Raw genomic sequence first — 25,486 nt, forward strand, 5'->3', positions numbered from 1 at the left:
TAAAAAGATACAAGACAACCTCAACAAAAAGCCTATGTTTATCCAATTAAAAAAAAGAGTTCTATGCCTCTAGGTTCCTCAGAGCAACATCAGAATAGGGGCTGAGTTTTATCTCATCTACTTTATCTCCAAATGGCAATTCTAGATTAGACATGGAAAGTCACATCCATCATTAAAAAATTAAAATGACAGTGAACCTTGGTTATAATTTGCTTATTTCCAATAATGTACTATATAGCCAATGTCATATAATTTAAATATCAATGATACTAATTTTTAATATATGTGTCAATGTTATTAAAATAGCCATATAAACTTCGTACTGTGTTTGGAGTCAAAAATATACTTTAATGCTTCTAACATGAACAACAAAGTTTCCTTGGTAATCTCTACTTACAGAAATGGCAGCAATAAACATTAATAATCGTCTAAAATTTAGATTACTTTCATTGTAAAACGTTTAAATGATCACACTGTAACTCAAGTTTTTAGGTCACTTGAAACAGTATGCTCTGGGAACTCATTGGTAAACTTTCCAAAGGGCATTTAATGCTGGCATTGACTTGTTGGCTATTTATGCTCGTTGGCGGGGCATACAACTCTGAGTATAATTGCAAGTGGTTTCTGATTTCCCGCCCCCCCCAACCCCCCACCCCCCCGCCCTGCTCCACCCTGCCAAAAGAAGCTCTTAATGCAGAGAATGTTGTCTCCATTCTGAATAAATCTTTGGCATATTTTCAAACAGAAAAGCACTTTAGTCATTATAATCTGCCTGACCTACTATGGCCCTAAGAAACTTTGTTGGCTAGCACTGTGGGCTTAGAATATAGAATAGAACATACTCTTCCGGAAACTATTTTGCAGAGTTCTTGGTGGCATTGCCTAAATACCACACGTTGTCAAAACTGTCTGATTAAACATGTAATCCCTGAACCTAAATTCATTCTCAAACAGGACTCTACGGATTTCAGAATGATCCCTACCACTCTAACTTCTTTTACTGTTTCTACTATAGAAATCTGTCAATCTATCTCAATATTCCTATGACAGTGTTGAATTTTTCCATTTTGAATCTTATAAATTTGGAGCACAGATGTCACCAACATGAAGTTACTGCATACAAGGCTTGAAATCTTTAGAAACCAAAGTATTCTCTAAAACAATGTTCCTCAAACTTTAATATGCATAAAAATGACCTGAGAATCTTGCTAAGACGTAGATTCTGATTCAGTAGGGCTGGGGTGAAATCTGAGATTCTTCATTTTCAACAAGCTCCTAGGTGATGCTGACACTGCTAGTCTTCTATAGCAAGGCTCTAAAAGACACACCACATAAAATCAAGCAGTTGACTTATGGCAACTTATTCTTTAAGATGTGTAGTTCTAAAGCATTTGTGAAAAATATTTTCCTCCTACCTTATACTAACTCTTCACTTAAAGAGAATCAGGTGGGAAGGGGAGGGGTTGCCACGTGTGGACACACAATGGAGAAATGTTCCTCTTTTCTACCAATCTGAAACTTTGCAGGTCGGCTCAAAGAGGCTAAGTCTTAGAGGTTTACATGACCATGTCTGCATACTAAACTGGAGGAGTCGTTCCTGAAGCTATGCCAGGTTTATCAGCGTCAGCTCCGATGGAATGGTCATAGGAGACAGATGATGATGCCTGGGATGACTTTCTATACCAAGTCTTTGTAAGATTTTCAGAAGATACCATTATGAATATAGATACAATTAGATGTACTTATATGCAAGTTTGTAGATACATATGGATGTGTATGCATATGTACATTTATGTGTGTTTACTCCAGAACAGAAGAAAGGAAGAGGACACAATTTTTTTAAACCAACATCACAGAGAAGACTACTAACACATAATTATAACTGGGTTTGCATTTCCTTCAATGGTTTCCATCCTTGGTCCCATCTGTTATTTAATCATATTGTTATAGCTATTGCTTGACATCTTGTCTTTATCATCTCACCTATTTATTGCCTTAGACAATATTTCCTGTTTGTGGCTGTCATGGAATTCAATTTCAGTGAATTTCACCAGCTAAGTTGCATGAACCTAAAAAATGTTTAATATGACCATTGGGTTAAATTATCTATGCAGTATACAGTTAGTTACTTAGTGCCAGGCAAAACAAATTCTTTATTATTTCATACCTTCTAAACTTTTTCCCATTAAAATTAATGACATGGTAAGAAAGTATAGGAGAAACGAATTCAACAGCTAGTTCTTTTTTCATGGTGAAAGACTATACCATAGTGAGAAACGATTATATTTGACTTTGGAAAACTGTCTTCATTTAATTTGATTACTGTCCTGTTATAAACAGATCACTATTCTGCAATGGGATGTTAAATAGGAGTATATTCCCTATCAAATATTAAATACCATGAAAATTTTCTCTCTCGAATTGGAGCAACTGCATTCCTTAAGAGCATTTATGAATCAATATTCATACAAGAATAAATATCCCCTATCTGCAGAAGGTGTATAAGAAAATCAGATTAAAGTTATTACCTTTACAAGAATTTAATGTTAAATTACATTTTAAAGAATTCTCAGCGGAGCTAAGAATCAGGCAGGTAAATTCTACATTGTTTCCACGTACTTAGTAGACATAATATACATTTCATTATTTGCATGTATAAACCATTAGCAGTAAAAAAGAAATGAACACACAAAACATTTGTCCCTGCAGTAATCATACATGCTGTATAACCTTGAAAAATGAACTAGAAAAATCCATTTTTAAGAAGCCACATTCAGTACTTTATATGGAAGATACAAATACAATAGCCAATGGATTAAAAAAAAAAAAACCTGCTGCCTCCCAAGCATGATTTATGATATTGTTATTACATTTAAATAAAAGTAACCTCTAAGTTCTATTTAGAAATAACTCTCTGAATTGCTACCTAGGAGGAATTTAAATGGATTTATATTCGGAGCTGATATATTTGTATACAGACCTGAAGAGTATTTTCCCCTTGTTTATCAGTAATCTGGGAATCCTGTTTGGAAACACCGGTTTTTAATCATACGTTTAAAAAACTGGAGAGTTGTGCTGAGTATTTTATCTTGTGGCATGCACATAAATATATGTCTGTATTATACCACTGTTAAAATAAGAAATGTCTATTTTAACTCTTGGTCATCAGTTCCTCATGGCACTGGTACCATTAACAAGAGGTGTTTTCCTAACCTGATTAATCATACATCACCTGGGAATTTTATATATTACCTAATTCATATGGATAAGAACTCATACTAAGAAATAGGTGTACACACACACACACACACACACACACACAAACACATACAAAGCACCAAGATCCAAAACTCTTGAAAAGGTTTTTATTAATTCACAATGACATTAATGACATGTGACACACTGTGCTGCATAACTGCTACCAACAATTTCTCACATTTAAAGAAACCGTATAGATTTTCCTAATTCTGAGGTTCTTTGTGAGATGGTGCCATCCCTTAACTTACTGAATTTTTACCTATGATGGGATAGAGTCAGAGCACAGAAGAATGGGATTCAACTGTCAAGAAAACCAGCCTCATAACCTTAGACTGTGGTCATGACTCCCACATGTACATTCTGTTAAGCCTGAGTCATTCTTCATGGTTCATGATCCATTTTTAATTGTAATAGTAAATCAATATTTGTGCAATTATATAATATGCTGCCATAGATTTGAACTAAAACTAAAACTATGACTAAAACTATGCTTTGCTTGCATATCCATTTATAAGTCCTGGATGGAGTTGTAACAGGGCTTCACTGTTTATATGATTAAATTTATAACGCATTTGATAAAATGTAAGTTTAATACTTGGCCTTTGTGGTACGTCAGTTAGTTTTCTTTTAAGTGGTAATGTATAACACCAATTACGTTTTAGACAAATGATATATATGACCAAAAATTACCTTCAAGAACATGGAAATGAAGAAAGTACTTATAGTTACCATCTAGAAAATACAAAATGATTAGTTTCATTGAAGTTTCCTGTTAGATGTAGGTACCAAAGTAGTCATTTGTTTTCCATCTTTTAATTAATTAATAGACCAATATATGACTTTATGAAACCGATTACTTTTGAAAGTATAATATAATGGCTGACATATTTTAGCTCTGATTTCTATCAAGAAACCTTAGAAATATACTAGCAGCATGAGTCCATCCTTGCTGATAGGAAAAGCACTTATCCACGGGAGATACATTCATTCTTGTAGTGCAGCACAGTACCAACTGATAAATCATCCACTCTGGGATTTGATGTCAGAGGCTAAAAGGACTCCTTTTGTTCCAATATTAATATGTTATTGTTGGGGAAAGCTCAGCTTTACAACATTGTAATTACAATGTCTTTCTAATTTTTCTCTTTCAGTGATAATGACAATGGCAGCAAACGATAAAGTTTATGTTCCACATCAAATATTCCCTTGCTCTGTTGAGCACTGTCTCCTTCTAATAATTTACCTCTCTCAAAACCCCCCAAAATAATGCAGGAAGCTGCAAGAAAAATAAAGTGTGAGATGTTGCAACTAGATTACAAGTATCCATGATGTCTGTAATCAGTTGTTGGAAAGAGACAAATTCAGGTTGCCCACCTTTTGCCTTGGCCTCAAAAGATGCCTGATTCACCATGATTCTTTTATTGCTAACTCCCTGCCTTTCTCCTGGATACTATTGGTGCAGGCCTTCTGCTTTTGGTGAACTTGCTATATTTATTTATTAGTTCTAAGAGTTTTTGGAAGATTCTTTGAGATTTTATAGATAGAAAATCATGCTTTCTGTAAACAAAAGCATTTTATTTCTTCTTTTCCAATCTACAGAACTTTTGTTTCCTTTTCTTGTCTTATTCACTAGGTAGGACTTCCAGTACAATGTGGGCTGAGAGTGATGAGAGAGGACATTCTTACCTTCTTCCCAGTCTTGGGGTGAAAGTGTCCAGTCTCTCACCATTAAGTATGATGTTAGTTATAGTTTTTTTGTAGATGCTCTTTATCAAGTTGAGGAAATTTCTTCTGTTACTAGTTTTCTGTAAGTTTTTAAAAAATTATCATGAACACATACTGAATTTTCTCAAATGTCATTCCTGAAGCAATTGATATAATCATACGATTTTTCTTCTCTTGCCTGTAGATATGGTGGATTGATTGATTTTTGAATATTGGACCAGCCTGCATACCTGGAAAAAATTCCACTTGTATGTGTAAGTTTATTTATTCACTGTTGGATTGGATTTGTTAGTACTGTGTTGAGAATTTTTGTGTCTACATTCATGAGTGATGTTGGCCTATAGTTGTATTTTAATATATTTATCTGGTTTTAGTACACTGTGGTATACTTAGGGGACAATGTTCATGTAGAAGATGAATAGTTGCTGATTGACTGAAATATACCAAGATGATCCCCTAAATCAAGAAGAGAACTGAGGCCTTGCAGCACAACCTGGGAGTGCTTATTGGCAGCACTGGTTGCTGTCTATTAGTGAATGTCTCTGGGAATTTTTTTTCCAGAGAAAGACGTGTATGGATTTTTCTAAAACATTTTGCATTGGTTTCCTCAGGCTGCTGTAACAAAGAACAGTCGGTCTTCAGTAGCTGCTGATGCAGAACCTGTGGATAAAGGAGGGTCCCACTGCACCATGCTATTTTATGTAAGGGATTTGAGCACTGGTGGATTTTGGTATCTGTGGGGGGAGGAGGTATCCTGGAACCAATCCCCCAGGGATACTGAAGGAGGACTATACCACAAACTGGATGGCTTAAAACAACAGAAATTTCTTCTTTCTCAGTTCTAAAGGCTAGAAGTCCAAAATGAAGGCATCAGTAGGACCAGGCTCTCTCTGAAGTCTCTAGGGAAGAATGCTTCATTGCTCCTCTCACTTCTGGTGGTGGCCACCTCTGGTGTTGTACGGCTTGCAGCAGCTGCATTACACCAACCTGCTTCTGTCATCACTTGGTCTTTTCCCATGTGTCTCTTCTGTGTCTCCAGGTCTGTCATGGCCTTCTTACAAGAACACCAGTTGTGGATTTAGGGCTCACCCTGACACTTCAACCAGTACAGTCCTCTAATTGAATAACAAAAAAAGTCATGCAGACACATTTTATTGTGGCCTCTAACTTCCTCTCAGGGAGCTCCCCGCATACGTTTCCTAGATGTGTAGGAAATTCATACTGCGAGGGAGGATAACAAAGCTGACTCAGTTGCCTCATCCCGATGTTTGGCTCTTTTTCCCCTCTGGTCCTATATTTCCCAACACTTAGTGGAACACAGCAGACAAATCTTTCAGGTTCCCACATACCCCATTTCCTCACAAGAATCTATCGGGGATTTTTGGTGGGGGAAATGTTCTTATTTAATCTGATAACCTAGACGAGGATGTGAGGAGAAATTCTATTACTCCTTTAAAAAGAATAGAAACGAATAAATGGGCGTTTAGGAGGCATCTTCTAGAGCTGCGTTAACTTGAATCAAAGGTAGGCCTTTGAGGGTCGGCATGGCAATGGCTGCTAGAAAAGACACTTTGGAGCAGATGGGCCTTTAGCCTTTCTGATCCTGCCAGGTACCTGGTTTCCTACTTTGCATTTCCAGCTGCCCTGCTTGCCAACAGCCTGTTTGTATGGAGGTTTGCATAATACTTATTACAAAGAAAGGCGGCTTTCTGGCATCATTAGAATAACAAGGGTTAGAGATTATTTGCCATGGATAAGCTTCCTTTGTATTTCATCTTGTGAATTTTTATCTTCAGAAGATTTTATTATATGATTTTTAATACTAATATAAGATAAAATGTCATTTTGTAGTTATTGGATCAATAAAGTTCTTGCAAAAGAACAGTTGCTGAATGACAAAGGGAAAAGTTTATTTCATTAGCCAGCTCTGGAGCTGTTATTTCACAAGTATTGTTATTAAGTGAGTTCTAAATGGGAAAAGAGACATAGCAGGGAGCCATCAGAATACAGATGGGAAACTTCAAATTATGTACCTATTATTGTTTTGGTTTAAAGAAAAGTCATCAATTTTTCCAGCAATGCCTATAGTTAAAATATGTTTTAATTTCACTAGGTTTTTATTACGTTAACTGGAAATATATGCACACAAACGTTCTTGTCTATACAATTCTTTCTGTCCCCTTGTCTTCTAAGGAGGATAGGGTGTTAATTTTATGGTATAAAAAAGAGGATCCAAAGAAGTGGATTTGCCAAGTCCTGGCTTAAACAAATGAAATTTCCGTTGAACAGAAGGAAGAGCTATCTGGCCAAGCAGACTCCAGAATCAAAGACTTGTTCATCTGGAGGAGTGTCATGCATCCAACTTTCACCCCCAGTTTTGGGTGGTTCATGATGTTATATAAACTCTCACCCACATAAGGAATAATGGTGTGGGGATTCTTGAGGAAAAGCCAAATTAGCAGCTTTGTGTTTCCATTTTGAGGCTGAATTCATGCACAGCTGATAACATTCAAATCTCATCTCATGTGAAGACAGAGGAGAAAATGAATTGTTGTTGCTTTGAGCAGGACACTGTTTCATTTCGTGAATACAAATTTTTTGGCTGTTTGATGCAGCTCAAGATTCTGCTTATTATAAATGGAAAACAGTCTGTCATGCTTTGGCATTTGCATTGACATGCACAATATCAGAGTGTACTAGGAGGAGATATTTTATTTTGTTTCAGCTAACTTACTTCATGGACACGCTTAAAATACTGTACCTACAACAGGAATGTCAAAAGCTTCAGATGGCAATTTCTAGTAAGGCACGGTCATGAATAAAAATAAACAGAGTGGAACAAGATGCAATATTTTTTCCTTCCTTCATTTGGAATTCAAATAATCTAATTTTTTGGATTTGGCTGTTTTTAGATTTACACTTATGAATGAAAAGCCGGTTTTAAATAAGATCTGTTCGCAACCAGATGACTGAGCTCCAGCTACAATAAAATATTGATAATTTGTGCAATGTTCTAAAGAAGTACATAAATTCTGGTTTTGGCAGTTGGGACTTAGTCACTGAGAGGGGAGACACCCACTTCTCCACTCCACTGCCAGAGCCAGCCTATATCTTTAAGTTTAAAGTTTCAACTGGGGTGCAGCCCAGAGGCTCTGGAGGATTCTCACTTAAGTGTGGTAGGCTAGGTGAGGTTAGAACCTGATTCTGACTGGTCAATGTCCATAACAAGAAAGAATAATCAGGCGACAAATAATATCTTTCTCTTTTGACATTCCCCCACCCATCTCTCCAAAAAAAAAAAAAAAAAAGAAGAGACAAATCAAGCTATGCTTATCTTTGCTTACCTCTGACAACAATTCAAGAAATATTGAGTGTGTGACTATGTCTTAAGTGCTGGGAGTATGATGACGAACGGGGCTGTCACAGATTCTGCTGATAAGGATCTCTCGCTCTAGCCAGGAGACAGATGCTCACATGTGCGATTCCAGTGCAACTATTAAGGGATGTGACATGGTCAGCTCAGGTGCTGACAGGGCACATAGCAGGAACATCTACACTGGACTTGATGGGTCAGAAGGCTTCCTGGGAAGGTTGTGTCTCCAAAGGACCTGGAAGGATAAGCAGGAGTTAAGCCACATGAAGTTGGGTAGAATAGAGTAAGGGAGTTCTGGGAAGGAGGGCTGGAGAGAAGTAAGATCATGACAGGGTAAAACCTGAAGTTAAGTATCGCTTTATGGGGGGATTGGAAGGGATGGAACAGAGGCTGGGAATGGAAGCATAGGTACTAAAGGACCTTGTGTGCTACTTGAAGAAATTTAAGGGTGAAGTGGTTAGGAGGTTCTTGCAATAATTTACTTTAAGCCTGTGTCTTAACTATAAGTGATGGTTAGCATTATTGAATGAAACACCTAAATTTTCCTGCTTCTTTTTCCAAATACTTTAGATATTATAGAATATGCAAAGATTCAAATGTAAGGATTCCTATGGTAAGTTTCTCCTGGAATTGAATGTAAAAAAACTTTACCATCAAATGTTTATACATCCTTTTATCAGAAAATAAAAACTGGAAAAAATAATTTTGCCTTATAGGAAGCTCAAAACACATTTTGTGTTGCATTCCTTCAAGGTATCGAGTATATATTCTTTAAAATTTCTTTTGGTCATTTTCACTTTCTTGTTGAAAAGTGTTTTGATATTGCTAACTGTCCAGAATTTACTCTAGAAGTAAACAGGTATAAATCATGTATATATCTCAAAATAGAAACATCATGTCCATTTCCTAAGTTTTTCATTTTTAACCAATACTTTTGGTTCATACTTTCATAGGGGGAATTTTTGATCAAGGCAAAAATGTTAACAGAAAGGATAATCACACTGAAATTAAAGTATAACCAAAAGAATAAGTGAATAGCTAATTATTCTTCACTGCTGTGGGGATTACTAGATAGTCAATAGCCCAGAAGAATATGTAGGTAGGTAAGTGGGTAGGTAGGTAAATGTATGGGTGGATGGATGGATAGATGATAGATAGATAAACAGACAGACAGATACACAGCTATCCGAACTATAACATGAATATCAGCATAATGTTTTATCCCAACATTTGAGCTCTAGGTGTATATGTATACAAATATATGATATATATAAGGTATATACATAAGCTATATATATCAGATATATGTATAAACCTTAAGCTTGATATAGAAATCAAATATATCAGGGACTTTATATGCCTTCTTTGGTCATCACCATGGATATATGTATATCCCATCCTGCTCCCCAAAGGATTAACATGTACTGGCATGCAACAGGTAAAGCAAACCAGTAATTCCCAGGCCCTAACAACCCCAAACCAAAAATTCAGCCAAGCTGGAGTTACTCAGTTTTCCTGGGTCTCTCTGATGTACACATGCTATTAAACTTCTGTTTGATTTTCTCCTGTTAAAAGAAACTCAACCAAGCTGACAAAAAGGGATGGGAGATCCCACTAAATTAACAAGAAAGAGATAGAGTGAGACAAGAATTTGTTACCTGGTCCTGCTGGCCCTCTTTGGACATAAGTAGGTTTTACTCTTTAGCTTCAAATGGGAATAGCAATTTGGCAAGATATGCACAATACTTGAAACTGGACGAAAAGGACAGGAGAATTAAGAGACTATGAATTCCCTAGGATGCTGTATATATAAGCTTTTAATAGGTTTCTGTCAAAATTTTTAAGAAAATTAAGAGATGAAATTTTTTCATTAAATTGAATACACAGCACAAGAAAATATATGCCAACTTTTTACTTAGCCACACATTTCACACCTTTGGTTAATATCCAGTAACTTTTTAATACCAACTTGAATATATTAAATTTAAATATTTTTATTATTTGTAGACAGGCTTTACAGCAACATAATTAATGCCTCCCCTTCATCAAAAATCTGTAATGAATATTCTTTCAACTAAAGATTTTACCCTAACATGACAAGACTACATTTAAAATCTAAAAACAAATGCCTCTCTTATACATGTTTATTTTTTAAAGGCACTAAAATGATGATCCTCTTTTCTGAATAATATATTTCAGAAAGGCACAGAACATTCTTCAATATTACAGTGGTAATTATAAGAAAAGGATAGAATTTATCTTGTCATCCTATTATATACTTTTTCTCTCCCAAGATCTTACTAAATGTATCCCTCTGAGTTTAATTTCAAGTCTTTGAAAAAGATATAGTCTTAAGAAATTAGAAAGGAATTTAAGCTCCAATTCAGAAAACATCATTTTCCTATATGGAAATAGTTGGAAATCACATACTAACACCATCCTTTAAGTTAATATTCAAAAGAAACAATATCTGAAAGAAAACAGTGGGCAGAAGGCAGTGTGATGACAAATTACAGTAAGCAATACAATTACCCTTAGTCTTCATAGAGTACTTTCCATTTTCCAGATCTTTACAAGACATGAAATGAAAACCTTCAGTTGCCCAAGAGGTAGATGATGAACCCATTTGCCAAATGGGAAACTGAGGAACTACTATGCCTTCCCACAGGCTGTAAAAATGGTCAGCAACAGAATCAAGATTAGAAGCAGGAGAAGCCGGTTGCAGCTGTATACACATGGCTGCCCAAAACATGTCAACGGAAGGACAGGAATACTGTTGGTCCACCTCTGCGGCTATGCTCTATCTTGCTCTGTGACACACACAGCTGATGGAGGTTTCAAACTCCATTTAAGGCTAACAGCACATCTATTCTCCAATGTCAAACCCATGAGATGAACAGGAGGAATGATTATTTGCAGTGCCATCCTCAGACTCAGGAATGTAGGCTATGTTGAAACTACATAGAATGTATTTCAATAAATGAGATCAAGACATGAAAAGCAAAATTAAAGGACATCTTATGCAATAATGAAAATTACAATTTTAGTTCAACATTTCTACTCTTATTCTACAAAGAGATGTTTATGCGTACAATTAAAAATAGATTATCAAACAGTTGGATTTGAAATAAAACACATCTGCATGCTGATGTGAGACTTGATCTGAATGCTCTTAAATTAGGAGGGAATAAACAGAGTATAATTTGACTGTGTTTTATACTGAACACATCTCTTTTGAGAATACAAAATGTATCCTTATTCGCTGCTAATGATTTACTGAGCTCTTCAAATACATTAAAGCACTAAAGAAAATTGGATTATTTCACCGAGCAGTGGTATTCCAAAAAAGCAATACGGCCAGAATGGAGGTACACTGGGTGGGGGATACTTGGTTGGGGATGCTTGGTGGGAGATGCAGGAAAATAAACAGCAGTATTGTTGTCCTTTAGGCTCATAAGAATGACGCCCATTTGTGCCAACCGTGCAGTTACTCTGTGAGTAGCCAGTACATTAGGGACACGCTAACATAGATGACACTCAGCAGGATCCAGTTTATTCTGGTGATGGGCGGCCTGCGGTTACCTGTCACGTGGAGGATGATATTGGAAGAGAGAATGCCACTAGAGTTTTGGGCCCGAGCCACATAGAGGCCCGCATCTGCCTCGCATACCTTCGGAATGAACACCGAATGTCTTGTCTCCTTGTGTAAAACCTGCAAGTGCCCATCTGCAGACAATTTCTGGCCCTTCTTGTACCTGAAGCAGAGAGTCAGTTTTTAGAGTCAGGATCACTGTTTATTCACATCATTTCCAAGTTCTAATAAGCACTGCAATTCGGCCCATGACTACTGCAATATTCTCTAGCATTAGCAGGAACTCTGCAGCAACCACAAATCCCAGTGGGGCTGTGTATCCTTCAAGCAGAGGCTGTCAACTGGTAGCCATAGATGTGCTTGATGGGCTCAGACTGTGTTTTTTAAAAACTGAATTTTTGGACGTTTATCAATTAGAATATTGCATACGAAAATTCAGATATCCAACTCCTCTTAAAAAAACTGGGCCATCTGGTCACACTGGGCCACCATCTGCTCATGGCAACAATTACCCCAAATGGGAAATGGCACCTTCTATTTGACCTGTGTCATTCTTTCAACCACTATGAAACAGCAGCTCAGACTCATCCCGCAAGATCCGCAGGAGAATGCCAATGCGCCGCTTTAGAGGAAGGTACTTACATAGCACTTCCTGGCGAGATGAGTTCATTTAATTTTTGTGAATTAATTTCATTAGAAGAAAATAATTTCTAATTATAAAAGGCATTTATTCAATTGGATTACTACCGTTAATGACACGTTTCTAAGAGTTTCCTACGAATATGAGCACTTAGCTGCATCATTATACAAAGCAAATGATTTGTTTATTTTGTATACTCTAGGTTCTTGTTTATTTATTTATCCCCATGTTCTTCCACACAAGAAGTGGTGACAAACCTGAAGCATTTTCTATTCCCGTTGCCTAGGTGATAATTTTGCATTTTTCTGAGTGTCCTAAGAATGATTCCCTGATAGTTTGCCAGTTGTTAACTGAGCAAAATTGTTGTAAATTCGAGGGCAAGGTATTTTTTCACAATACTGCAGCAGTTCTTCAACAGTAAATACTAATCAAGTCATTTTTTGTGTGGGCCAAAACAAGAAACACTTCAGACAACATTTTTCTTTGGAGTGAACTAATATTTAATAATGAATTAAATGATAATATTAAATAATAAATTTACTGATATTTAAATTCCTAAATACAAAATTCCTGATCTGTAAAAAACATGCAATTGTAAAGACAACAAAATAAGATAAAAAGCATAAATGGCTGCACTGTAACCCAAGTGCAATTTCTTTTAATAATCTGAGAAACGAACATTTTCTCATAAACTCTTTAGAGAGCTGATCCACACTTCAAGTACCATCAACAGGCACACACAATAATTGAAAGAGTTAATTTAATGTTTACTGAAATAGTATGATAAATAAATGCTATTTTACTTAGTTTATAAGTATAAACTCATGCTCACGTATTTGTAACTTTGTCCTCAAATAAATATACTTAAGGTTGAAAACTTGAAAAATTTCTAAACGTTTAAAAGTAACCCACATATTAAGAAAGTTAGAACTGCTTTTATGATAACAGTGATATAAAACCTGTGTTCTGCCGTTTACTTTTATTAAAACAAATTGGCTAAAAATGGTGATGTGTCTAGAGTAAAACCACATTGTTCACAGCTCAATTATTACATCACCTTTCAAAAACGGCTTTATTACCTGTCACTAGAAGCAACTGTGAAAGAAATATTTTTATTCCATCTTTCACATTGAAGAAATGTAAAAGAAGAAATCTTAGTGAGATAAACAAATATTACAAAAGTGGCATGTGTGACTCTGTTGGAAGAGGGAAAAGATGGAATTGGTAAATGAGAGAAAAGAGAAAAACCCAAATGCTTATGTTTTTTAATTGGATGTTAAACCAAGTAAATGTCATGCTTATGTAGGAATAAACAATAGGAAAGAAGTTCAAGCACAACCTTTAGAAATGCGGAATGTTAAACTGAAACCAAAAAATAGCACAACTAAGTTGCAGTGCTTTTGGAGTTGGTTAAATCATTATTTTATATGGTTACCTTTTCTTTAAGGGTATCAGCCATGCGGCTACAAAAATGAGAGTCGGGGGTTCGATGTGAGATTGAATCATGCAGCGTTGCAGTGACCTAGAATATTAATCAGCTACCCCTAAACCTTTAAGTTAGTGCACACAGAATGATTTGCTCAGTGATTCAATTGGTTTCTGTTTATGGCTTGTCGTTATAGGCTACCCACCATGTCAGTGTTGGCTCTGGAAATCCTGTTACTTCAACTTCCAAAGTCACTGGAGAACCTTCCATGACAGTTACATTAGACAAGAGCCTGGAGAAATTAGGGGCCTGGCCAGCTAGGCTGACCACGCTGTTCTTTGCTGAGGTAACTTTAATCTCTTCTCTGGGAACCATTTGCCTCTGACAGGCCTGGCTGGGGCCTGGCTGAAACCCGAGGCCCGAGCATGCATCCTGGGAAGCATGCAGCCTATGTCGGGTTTTAGTGACGTTATTATCAGCATGCGTTTTCTCCGGTGTTTCTAGCAAACTTCCCTGAGCCTGGGGGTGCTGTTGCAAAGCTCGCGCATGCACTTCACCGCACATGCTCTCTGGAGGTTTAACACTGATTCTGTGGAAGTCAGTACTCTCTTCCGGAAATCTTCGGGATGTTAATGGGGGCTCAGCTTGGAACTGGGGGGAAGGCTTCTCAAAATGACTCGAAAATGTTTCTCTCTTATCATCGCAAGCATCAGCAAAAGCAGCAGGTGGCGGAAGGCCAGATTCCGGGGCCTCCCCTGGACCGCTGGTCCCTGTCTGCATCCCGTGGCTGCTTAGGTGCCGGCGGAGGGACGGGAGGGCACGCGCCTCCAGCTCCATGTCAGACGGAGCGAGGAGGGAATTGGGGCTTTCCGGGAGCGGAGGCAGGGAGACGTCATCGGGCGAGACACAGTCATATTCTTCTCCTGAAAGCACATCCACGGGCAGGAGCAGGCCTTGGACAGCACCCTCTGGGCCGGGGACCAGCTGCTTCACTTCCCGTGGAAGCTGACCCTCTCCTGCTCTATTGACCGCCAAGTCGTCCGCTGGCTTGGCCTGCTCCTTCAAAATGGAAAAGTCAAAGCTTCCAGTTAGTGGTCGAGTTTTCTTTTTCCAGACCTCAAAGTCAACCTCAGAGAGACAACTTGAGAAGACCTGCAGTGAGTGACAGCTGGGGCCCTGGCTCTGGCCTTACAGAACTTGAAACTGTTTGTCTGCTGAAGCTCAGCACAGCCCCGTCCCATGACTAAGGAATCGGTGTAAACCGACCTCCAGCCTCTGAGTGAGAGGTGACAGACCTTGCGACACAGAAGAGAGAAAGCCCTGGTTCTCATCTCTCATGATGCAGTCTCGACTGGATCCACGTCTTTCCAATCATGATCTGAGGAGTCTTCCTCTGCCAGCAAGTTCTGGTTTGGTTTATTTATCTGTCTACACTTCACAGCATTCGTGGTTCCCAAATATCAGATGTTCCCTTTTAGGTGATCCTCAGACCCTCCTAGAATAACCCTCCTTTTTTCTCAGGAAAGCCATTCTTTTTTTTTTTTTTAAATTATTGTGGTAAAATATACACAACCTAAAATTTACCATTTTAACATTTTTTAAGTGTACAGTTTAGCGGCATTAAGGACATTCACGGTGTCGTGCAACCAACACCATTGTCCATCTCCAGAATCTTTTCATCTTTCCAAACTGAAACTCTGTGCCCATTAAAGACTAACTTCCCCTTCTCCCATCCCCCAGTCGCTTCTACTTTCTGTCTCTATGAATTTGACAACTATAGGTATCTCATATAGAGAAAGCCAATTTTAATGACTGGTTTTATTTTCTAAAAGCCCCTTAGTTTTATTCTTACGATGAAAAATATCTATTGAGCACCTATTATATACTAGGTACTGTGCTAGGCATTGCAGAGATAAATGGTGAGTAAAAGTAAATATAATCCTTCCCTCTTGGAGATGACAGCCTAGCAGGGAGGTAGATATTAAGGGAACAATCCCATGTTGTGGACTTTCGCAGGAGAACACACCAACATACAGCAGAGGAACACTTGCCACTTGTCTTTCTGTCCCATGTGGAGCATAGGTCATTCTACAAGACTGAGAAAAACAGTGATCCATCTCACACTGTTCTAGTATTTCTCTCCACTCACTGACGTCCATCTCTGGTTTGAGAAGAGGTTCAAATAACCCTTCTGGCATAGACTCAAAAGAATATTGAAGCTGAAAGGGATCTCATTGATCCCAACCTACTTGTTTTATAACCACTTCATTCTTTGCCTTTCCTCAGCATTTTGGGCACATTTTTCCTTAATTAACAATTACTGGTTTTTGTCCTGTGGCTACTACTTGCACATGAGAAAGTTATGTCTTGCCTTGACTTTGAGTTCTTCATTTTAGCCCATAGTCCTGTTCTGGACATATACTTTACAGGTGATTTTTGAGAAATAAATGTGTTTTCAGATTGAAGACTAGAAGCAAACCAAAACAATGTTCCTTCTACTATCCCACAGATATGACTTACCCTCAGAGAAAGCATAATCCCAGCTGAGAGAAAGTGGTTTCCTTCAGCCATTTAGAAAAAGTTTAAACCCTGGGTCTAAAGCCAGAAGTTCTTAAAAGTTTTTCTCATTAAAAAAATTACTAACAGGATAAAATATTTGCAGATGATGTGATCAACAAGGGCTCATACAACTCAACAACAACACAACAAAAATCTCCCAATCGAAAAATGGGCAGAAGATCTTAACAGACATTTCTCCAAAGAAGACATACAGATGGCCAATAGGCACATGAAAAGATGCTCAACATTGCTAATTATTAGAGAAATGCAAATCAAAACTACAATGAGGTATCACCTCACACCAGTCAGCATGGCCATCATTAAAAAGTATACAAGTGGGCTTCCCTGGTGGCGCAGTGGTTGAGAGTCCGCCTGCCAATGCAGGGGACACGGGTTCGTGCCCCTGTCCGGTAAGATTCCACATGCTGTGGAGCGGCTGGCCCCGTGAGCCATGGCCGCTGAGCCTACGCGTCCGGAGCCTGTGCTCCGCAACGGGAGAGGCCACAACAGTGAGAGGCCCACGTACCGCAAAAAAAAAAAAAAAAAAAAAAGTATACAAGTAATAAATGCTGGAGTGGGTGTGGAGAAAAAGGGAACCCTCCTACACTGTTGGTAGGAATGTAAGTTGGTGTAGCCACTATGGAGAACAGTATGGAGGTTCATCAGAAAACTAAAAATAGAATTACCATATCATCCAGCAATCCCACTCCTGGGCATATATCCAGACAAAACTCTAATTCAAAAAGGTGCATGCACCCCTATGTTCATTGCAGCACTATTTACAATAGCCAAGACACGGAAACAACCTAAATGTCCAGCGACAGATGAATGGATAAATAAGATGTGGTACATATATATACAATGGAATGCTACTCAGCCATAAACAAGAACGAAATAGGGGCTTCCCTGGTGGCTCAGTGGTTAAGAATCCGCCTGCCAATGCAGGGGACACGGGTTCGAGCCCTGGTCCGGGAAGATCCCACATGCCATGGAGCAACTAAGCCTGTGTGCCACAACTACTGAAGCCCACATGCCTACAGCCCACGTGCCACAACAAGAGAAGGCTGCACACCTCAAAGAAGAATGGCCCCCACTTGCCGCAACTAGAGAAAGCCTGCGCAGAGCAATGAAGACCCAACACAGCCAAAAATAAATTAAATAAAAATTTTTAAAAAAGAACGAAATAATGCCATTTGCAACAACATGGATGGACCTAGAGATTATCATACTAAGTGAAGTAAGTCAGAAGGAGAAGGACAAATACCACATGATATCACTTATATGTGGAATCTAAAATATGGCACAAATGAACTTATCTATGAAATGGAAACAGAATCACAGGTATAGAGTACAGACTTATGGTTGCCAAGGGGGAGGGAGCTGGGGGGAGGGATGGAATGGGAGGTTGGGTTTACCAGATGTAAGCTATTATACACAGAATGGATAAACAACAAGGTCCTACTGTATAGCACAGGAAACTATATTCAATATCCTATGATAAACCAGAATGGAGAAGAATCTAAAAAAAAAAGAATGTATATATATATATGTATAACTGAATCACTTTGCTGTATAGCAGAAATTAACACAACATTGTAAATCAAATATACTTCAATAAAAAAATTACTAAATAAACACATATTCCGTAGGGAATGCCCCTCCTTCTTTTGGTTTTCCTACCACAGCTTAGTGCCTCTCCTTCCATCTCTCCCTGAATGTAGAATGTTTATTTTCCTTTTCTCAGAGACTTTGATCCTACAACCTCCTGTTCAGACTAAGGATCTCCTCTATGCCATTCTGACAGCCTCTGTTTGAACACTTTTTCTGAATGGGTGCTTTCTTTGAAAAGAAGTTTATGCTTTATTTGTGTTAAGAATAACTTCCTGTATTTATCACAGATCTGCCTTCACTCAGTATCCACCAATACATCAGAACTGGCCTCTTGGAATGACATAGAAGATGTCCGACTGCCCTCCTCTTTTAACAGCCCTTTGACTATTTAGAGAATTGGTCCTGCAACCTCCAGGTCTTATTCTGCCTTAATTCCTGGAACTTTCTTCATTCTGGTCACCTTCGGAGGTCCCACTTTAATGAGCTACAAACTCCTTCATGGGTGGGGAGGGACATTTGTTGATCTGAGGGTCATGCAGGGGCAGGCAACTCCTCAATGACTTCTATGGGTAACATAGGCCCCTCTGGAAAAGAATAATGTGTAAAAATTGAAGTTTTGCAACAGGCTTAGGAGGAATTTGGATAAAAGTCTGAGCTAGTTTCCCTACTCCTCACTCGCTCCTGGGGAGGAAGTGACTTACCTAATTGTGGGTTTGGAAGAAGAGACTGAGCCTGCTCAGCTCTGTCTCTTTGAGTGCCTCTCTTTTGGATGTGCCTTCCGTCAAGTGGGTGCATCCACACTGGCTCTAATGCAGGAAAAACCTCTGTAAGGGAAGCCTGTGTTGTCTAGCTGTGCACCCAAGTGGCTGAGTAGACAAGTCTGTCTCAACCAGAGATGAAGTTTGGGGAAACCCACTAGAAAAGTCCAAGCCCTGTCCTCCAGTCCAGCTTTTACTGGTTACTGATTCCTGACTCCTGTGTCTCACTTTCAAATGGTGCTAAACTCAAGAAGGTAATCCAAGGATATTACTTTTTTTCACTCCCTATAATTCCTGAAGTAGAAAAATACTTTCCACCAAAAATACACTACCGGATAACTTCCACTGACAATAAGAGAGAGTTTTCTCAAATCTTTTTCTAGAAACATTTCAACTTATGTTTATTTCCAGGATTTACTTACTTTTCAGGTGGAAAGTAATCAGTGGAATCATCTCCTTGATCTACATGATATATTTTTATGAAAGTGACTTTATTAGTTTTTTGTTTGTTTTTATAAGAATCACACGGGACTATTGATTCACAATGTTTTTAATCAACTAAAATGTCCTACTTCCTCTGTCTATTAATACCACTGATAAAAGTGTTGAACACTGCAGAGTTTAGGACAAAGCCAACTGTCTCCCCAGGGCAAGGCAAACTGTCTTCCAGGTTGACACTGATGAACTATTTAACACGCTTGGGCACAATTATAACCTGACCAAACGCCCATTCAATTCACATTTCTCCACTTACCTTAAGAGACATATCGTGAGTGTGTTTATCAAATGACTTCCTGAAACCACAATAAATTTTGTCTATGGCACCAACCTAGAGTTTTCTATTAAATAATCATCTCAGAAAGCAAAATAAGGTGAATTTAACACAAGTTTTTCTGAGTAAATCCCTGTTGGCTTTTGACACTTCTGTCTTTATTCTCAAATGCAAATAGGCGTTCAGTTTTTAAGTCACTATGGAATTCTACAAAAATACTTTTAGAACTCACTGAACTATAGTTTCCTGGGTATACTAATTTTCCTTTATGAAAATGGTTTCCAGACATTCACATATACCAACTATCTTTTATATTTCTCCACCATAAAGCCATTTTTTGCTATTAGGAGAAAAAATGTGTGTTTGTGTGTGTGTGTGTGTGTTTCCAGAAAGGGGTAGATAAATCTGTGTATCTCAGCACAGACAGGGAATATTTGCATCAATCTGATGAGTTCTGGCAAAGTGTCTGGGAAACTGATTTAACTCACCAAAACATCGCTCATTCTCAATTGCTTTCTCGTACAGCCTTGGCTGCTCTTTGTCTTTGTTGATTCCTGTTTCTTTTCCCACCTTCTAAAAACATGAATGATGTGTAATCTTGTCTTTAAGTTTTCTAATCTTCTCTATATACTTTTCCACTCAAAGATCTCACCCTATGAGATCTAATGATCATTAACTTTTAATTAATATTATATCTAATGATCATTAACTTTTAATTAATCCTAAATCTATAGCCTTAGATCGTATCTCTGTCAGGATTTCTGAACTTTCATTTCCACTGATGGACATAATCACTTGACTCTACAATCATTGCCCTGTAGGCAAACAAAATGAGCATCTGGAAAAGAAAATATAATGATACTCTACATCCATTGAACTAAGTGTGTAGCACCAGTTCTCCAAGTCCGTAGGGTGGGGAGCCATGTTTGTGGTAAATTTAAGGGAATTCCACAAGGCTTTATCTTCTAAAATATCTCCACAATAGGTAATCTTATCTTGGTTTATGATTTAATGAAGGTAAGTGGGAAGTGGATAAAGAAAGATATTGAACATAGGGCTTGGTCTATGAAAGGCTTTTCTGGGGAAGGCTCTTGGAAGGGGATTTGGGCAGTCAAGGAGTGACTTGGTACCCTTAAGCACTTGGGGAGGACAAGGTAAGAGAGAACAGAAAGGTGGTGAAGAACCTTTTGCCCTTCCCATTATTTTCCAAAGCAAATGTCTCAAGAACATCTTACTCCGCCTACCAGGTGATCAGGATTACTGGAAGAGGGCCCAGGGACTGTCCTCACCCACTTCGATAAGAGCACTCCACTGAATTGTTTGCTATGAAAGCACTTCCATGCTGCTACTTTATTAATCACTGTGTAATAGATGAATGGAAAGAGGGAAAAAATTTGGCATGGGAATCTACAGTATCATTACAAAACAGCTTATTTATATGCAGCAGTTTCTTGGAGCTCCCTTTTGGTCTTGTGGAAAAAGTTACATGGCTGAAATTCAGAATTGGGCTGCCTGCCCAGTTCTGACACTACTTCCTGTGAATTTTGGAGGGCAAAATATTTAATCTCTTTGGGCCTCAGTTTCCTCAACTGTAAAATGAGATTTGATCAGATGATTGTTAAATCCCTTCTAGCACTAGAATTCTGTAACTCTAAATGCTGGTATCATAAGCCTTACATAGTTCTGTGATTTTAGGCAAGGCTTTTAATACTCTGTGCCTCTGTTTAACCATAGGGGTTTTTAGATATTCCTGTGGATTCAGCTTCAGTGCTCACCTTAGGGAATAAAACACCATCACTAATCTGTTAGCAGTGCAATGGGCACTGCATTTACTGAATTGCTTAATTCTACCAACTGTATTTTTTGGGTCAGAAAAATGAGAAGCACTTTACTATCTCCAGGAAAAAATCCTGTGATGAACATTTTCTTGTAATAGTTTGGTGGAATTGTTCTTTCTGACTCAAATAATTTTCTGAGAAAGAACAATACCATTTAAGGGTATCACAATTGAATGCAGTGATTCCCACATAAGCTTTTCACTTGGTGCTTCTTGTTATCTGCCCACATGGTGTTTCATGAACTTGTTACAGCTGACCTATAATATAAATGATAGAGACAGTAAGAGGGTAAATGTGGTTGAGCTGTTTAAAAGTGAAGATTACTGCTGCCCTTTCATTTTGCCAATTGCACGAGAACATATACATGAAATGAGGTCAATGAGAGATCATAGTGTAATTATGGATTTTCACTTTTATCCTAAATATCTGATGATCTATCATGTCTTTTAATTTACGTTAAAGTAAAAGTGATTTCTCAATGAAAGAAAATCTTGCTTTTTTTATTTAAAGGAATCTGTTTCTTTAATTTTTTTCTAAGAAAAATAAATAAAAACAAGAAAGCCATTTTTACTAAGTATAAATGAGTGTGTTTGCTTTGGCAGCAATCACTTTTGTTTCTAATCTTACTAAATGTGTGTGGTTGACAATGTAGAAAAGTGTGCAGAATTAAAAAAATAAATAATATGTTGCTGGATTTAGTATCTCATAACTTAGTTAAGAAAATGTGATGCATTTAATGTTATTCTTTATTATTTCGACTAGTTAGTCTCAGTCAAGGTTGATTTTGCTTCCCAGGGGCCATTTGATAGTTTCTATAGACATTTTTGGTTGTCACAACTGGGTGGAGAGCGGGTACTTCCGGCCAGGAGTGCTGCTAAACATTCTACAATGCACAGGACAGCACCCACAACAAAGGATTCTTTGGGCCAAAATGTCAGTAGTACCGAGGTTGAGTAATCCTGGTTTAGACAATCAGAGTAACCAAAGATCATTTGATATAAGGCTAAAGTCCAACAAGATGATCAAGGTGTGGCAGCTTTCCTTTGCCTCAGAGAGGAATCAGGGTTTAAATGCTACAAGCCCATCCCACGAAAAAAGCCAGCTTGCTTAATTAATGGTACTTGCTGCCTGGTGGTTGTGTAATTGCACTAGACCTTGACATAGATTTAACCTGCAGAAAAGGACATATAAAGAAGCTCTTAAGTACTGTATTTAGTTTAAGAAAAGGTAAGTCTTTCTCCATGAGATGACTGCAACAAGTGGGGAGAAATTTTTTAAACTCTCATGTCACAAAGAGTATATTTTATTTTATTTGGGAGCAGTTGAGAAAAATGTCAACTCTGCTTGCTCTTTCAGTTCCTTGGGAGAGACACAAACATTGGGAGCAAACTTGGCAAAGCATAAAGTCAAGAGCTAATTATAGTCCAGCAGCTATGAATAGATAGTGAGCAACTTATACTGAAAATCCATCATGATGTGATTTAAATAATGCTTTTGAAATGCATATGCATTTTGTGAATATTTGCAGTTCTTGCTGCATGCTTAATTTATCTGTAATGCATAGGCTTTAAAATAATTTAACATTTCTCTAAATACTTTAGTATTTATATTTCAGTTGCATTCTATGTTTTAGTACATATGAAATATCATCTTAGAGGTAGAGTCTATGGCAACAAGATACAATCTATCAATAATTTCATGTATTAAGGTTTTCCAGGGGGTAGTGTAAAACAACAAAGTCATAACTTGGTGGTATGATAAAGAGGGAGAAGTAAAATTTGAAGTTGGGATTGAAAGGCAGCTAAAGATGGGAGAAACAAAAATAGTTTGGGGAGATGGTGTGGTGTTTGAATGGCTGTCCCAACGCCACTGTGAAATGCTATGGCTCCAGTATTCAGTGGGAGGGACTCAGAGGGAAAGAGCACAGATGAGAGATGAAGGACTAAGTAAGGGATAGAAAAGAAGGGAAGAGGACACTCACATTTCATTTACACTGGAAGATTCAGATTGATAATAAGGCTTCAATTCATTTTTTTTCAATGCACAATGACTCTAACCTCAAAACAAAAGTAATGAATATCTGAGGGTACATAGTTTTCTTTACCTTATTCCTTCCTTTATTGAATATTGTCTGCTTATTTCTCCCTGGTTCTTTTAGTAGGTCAATGCAATCATCGTGGAAGCCTTCCAAATTCAGATTCATCTTTAAAACGTTTCCCTGATGTACAAAGTGAAGCTTAGTGAGAGCCTGGGCCAGGAAAGTTGGGGGAACAGTGCCACACAATAACCACTTGGAAGAAAACATAGACCACTTGCAATCTTTCAGTAAATGTATTCCTCAAGAGACTGGCGTACTCCCACGATGTGATTTATAAAATTATCTCTTCAAGCTCACAGTTCCCTTCCTACCTCACTCCTTTGATAAAGTTGATTGCCAGTAAAAATAGGTTGTTCAAAGGCCCAGCTGGAAAAAAGTCATTGTTATAATAGGATGCACCTACAGGAGCATTCTCTAGAGAGAAAAATCATTGTGCGTGGCAGTTTAAACCATCGCAAAAATCTAGGGGAGCAGCCATGAGGAGGAAATGATTGAAGATTCTGATGGAGAACAAAGTAGGAAATTCAGAGTATTTAGACAAGCAAAATGTTTGGGAGACTCATGAAAAGAGGAAGGTAATATAATTGAGTATGGTAAAGAAAAAAAACAATTGAGAACAAACGATGCTTTGTGGGGGGTGATATTTTGCTCCTACAGTTCATGGGGCTCCGTTTTAGTCATGGAAGTAGAGGGTGTTTGCTAACTGCTGAGGAGCCAGTGTAAGAGCTTTGAAGACTTTGTGAAGATGAAAGGAGCCACAGGTACACCAAGTGACAGGACACCAGTTTAGGATGAGGTTATAGGGCAACAGAAGATACTCTATACCACCTGGAATACAGGCATTAGATGGGCCTTAAAGAAACAGGCATGCTTCTCAAAGTGTACATGTTACACCAACTTGGAAGATTTGGGGAGACATTTACTGGGGAGATTTAGCTTTTACTCCCAACTCTAAAAATTAAACTGGTTTGTATTACTGGATAAATTACTCTGCTTTAGTACACACTTGATACCTAATTCCAAAGTGTAACGTAGATTGGTACAACCACTATGGAGAACAGTATAGAGGTTCCTTAAAAAACTAAAATTAGAACTCCCATATGATCTAACAATCCCACTCCTGGGCATATATCCAGAGAAAGCTATAATTCAAAAAGATACATGCACCCCAAATGTTCACTGCAGCACTATTTACAATAGCCAAGACATGGAAGCAACCTAAATGTCCATCGATGAATGACCGGATAAAGAAGATGTGGTACATATATACAATGGAATATTACTCAGCCACAAAAAGAATGAAATAACGCCATTTACAACAACATGGATGGACCTAGAGATTATCACACTAAGAGAAGTAAGCCAGACAGAGAAAGACAAATATCATATGATATTACTTATATGTGGAATCTTAAAATGAACTTATTTATAAAATAGAAAGAGGCTCACAGGCATGGAAAACAAATGTATGGTTACTAAAGGGGAAAGGGGGGTGGGGGGAAGGATAAATTCGGAAGTTGGGATTACCATATACACACTACTATATATAAAGTAGATAACCAACAAGGACCTGCTGTATAGCACAGGGAACTATACTCAATATTTTGTAACAATATATAAGGGAAAAGAATCTGAAAAGGAATACACACACACACATTCAGTTATATATATACAAATGAATCACTGTGTTGTATACCTGAAACTAACATGATATTGTAAATCAACTAAACTTCAATAAATAAAATAAAATAAAACAAACCAAACTGGCAGTTGTGGAAGGAGTACTAGATTTTGAATTATAACTAAGTTCATACTGCAGACCCACCACTACTGAGT

General features: G+C 37.8%; 1 protein-coding gene across 2 annotated transcripts in view; it reads right to left on the reverse strand.

The window, feature by feature from the left end:
- Positions 1-8,362: 8,362 nt before the first annotated feature.
- CCDC141 (coiled-coil domain containing 141) overlaps positions 8,363-25,486 on the reverse strand; it is a 204,310-nt gene continuing 187,186 nt past the window's right edge. The window contains exons 22-24 of one of the 2 annotated variants that reach the window (XM_079923846.1): positions 23,657-23,770; positions 14,220-15,073; positions 8,363-12,111 (exon numbers count right to left, since the gene is read on the reverse strand). In XM_079923846.1, the coding sequence (XP_079779972.1) occupies positions 11,844-12,111; positions 14,220-15,073; positions 23,657-23,770 (1,236 nt within the window). In that variant the 3' untranslated portion in view covers positions 8,363-11,843. The remainder of the gene's footprint in view (positions 12,112-14,219; positions 15,074-23,656; positions 23,771-25,486) is intronic. The other variant, XM_079923844.1, reaches the window with a different exon arrangement.

This window comes from Stenella coeruleoalba (assembly GCF_951394435.1).
Source record: "Stenella coeruleoalba genome assembly, chromosome: 6".
Classification (NCBI taxonomy): domain Eukaryota; kingdom Metazoa; phylum Chordata; class Mammalia; order Artiodactyla; family Delphinidae; genus Stenella; species Stenella coeruleoalba.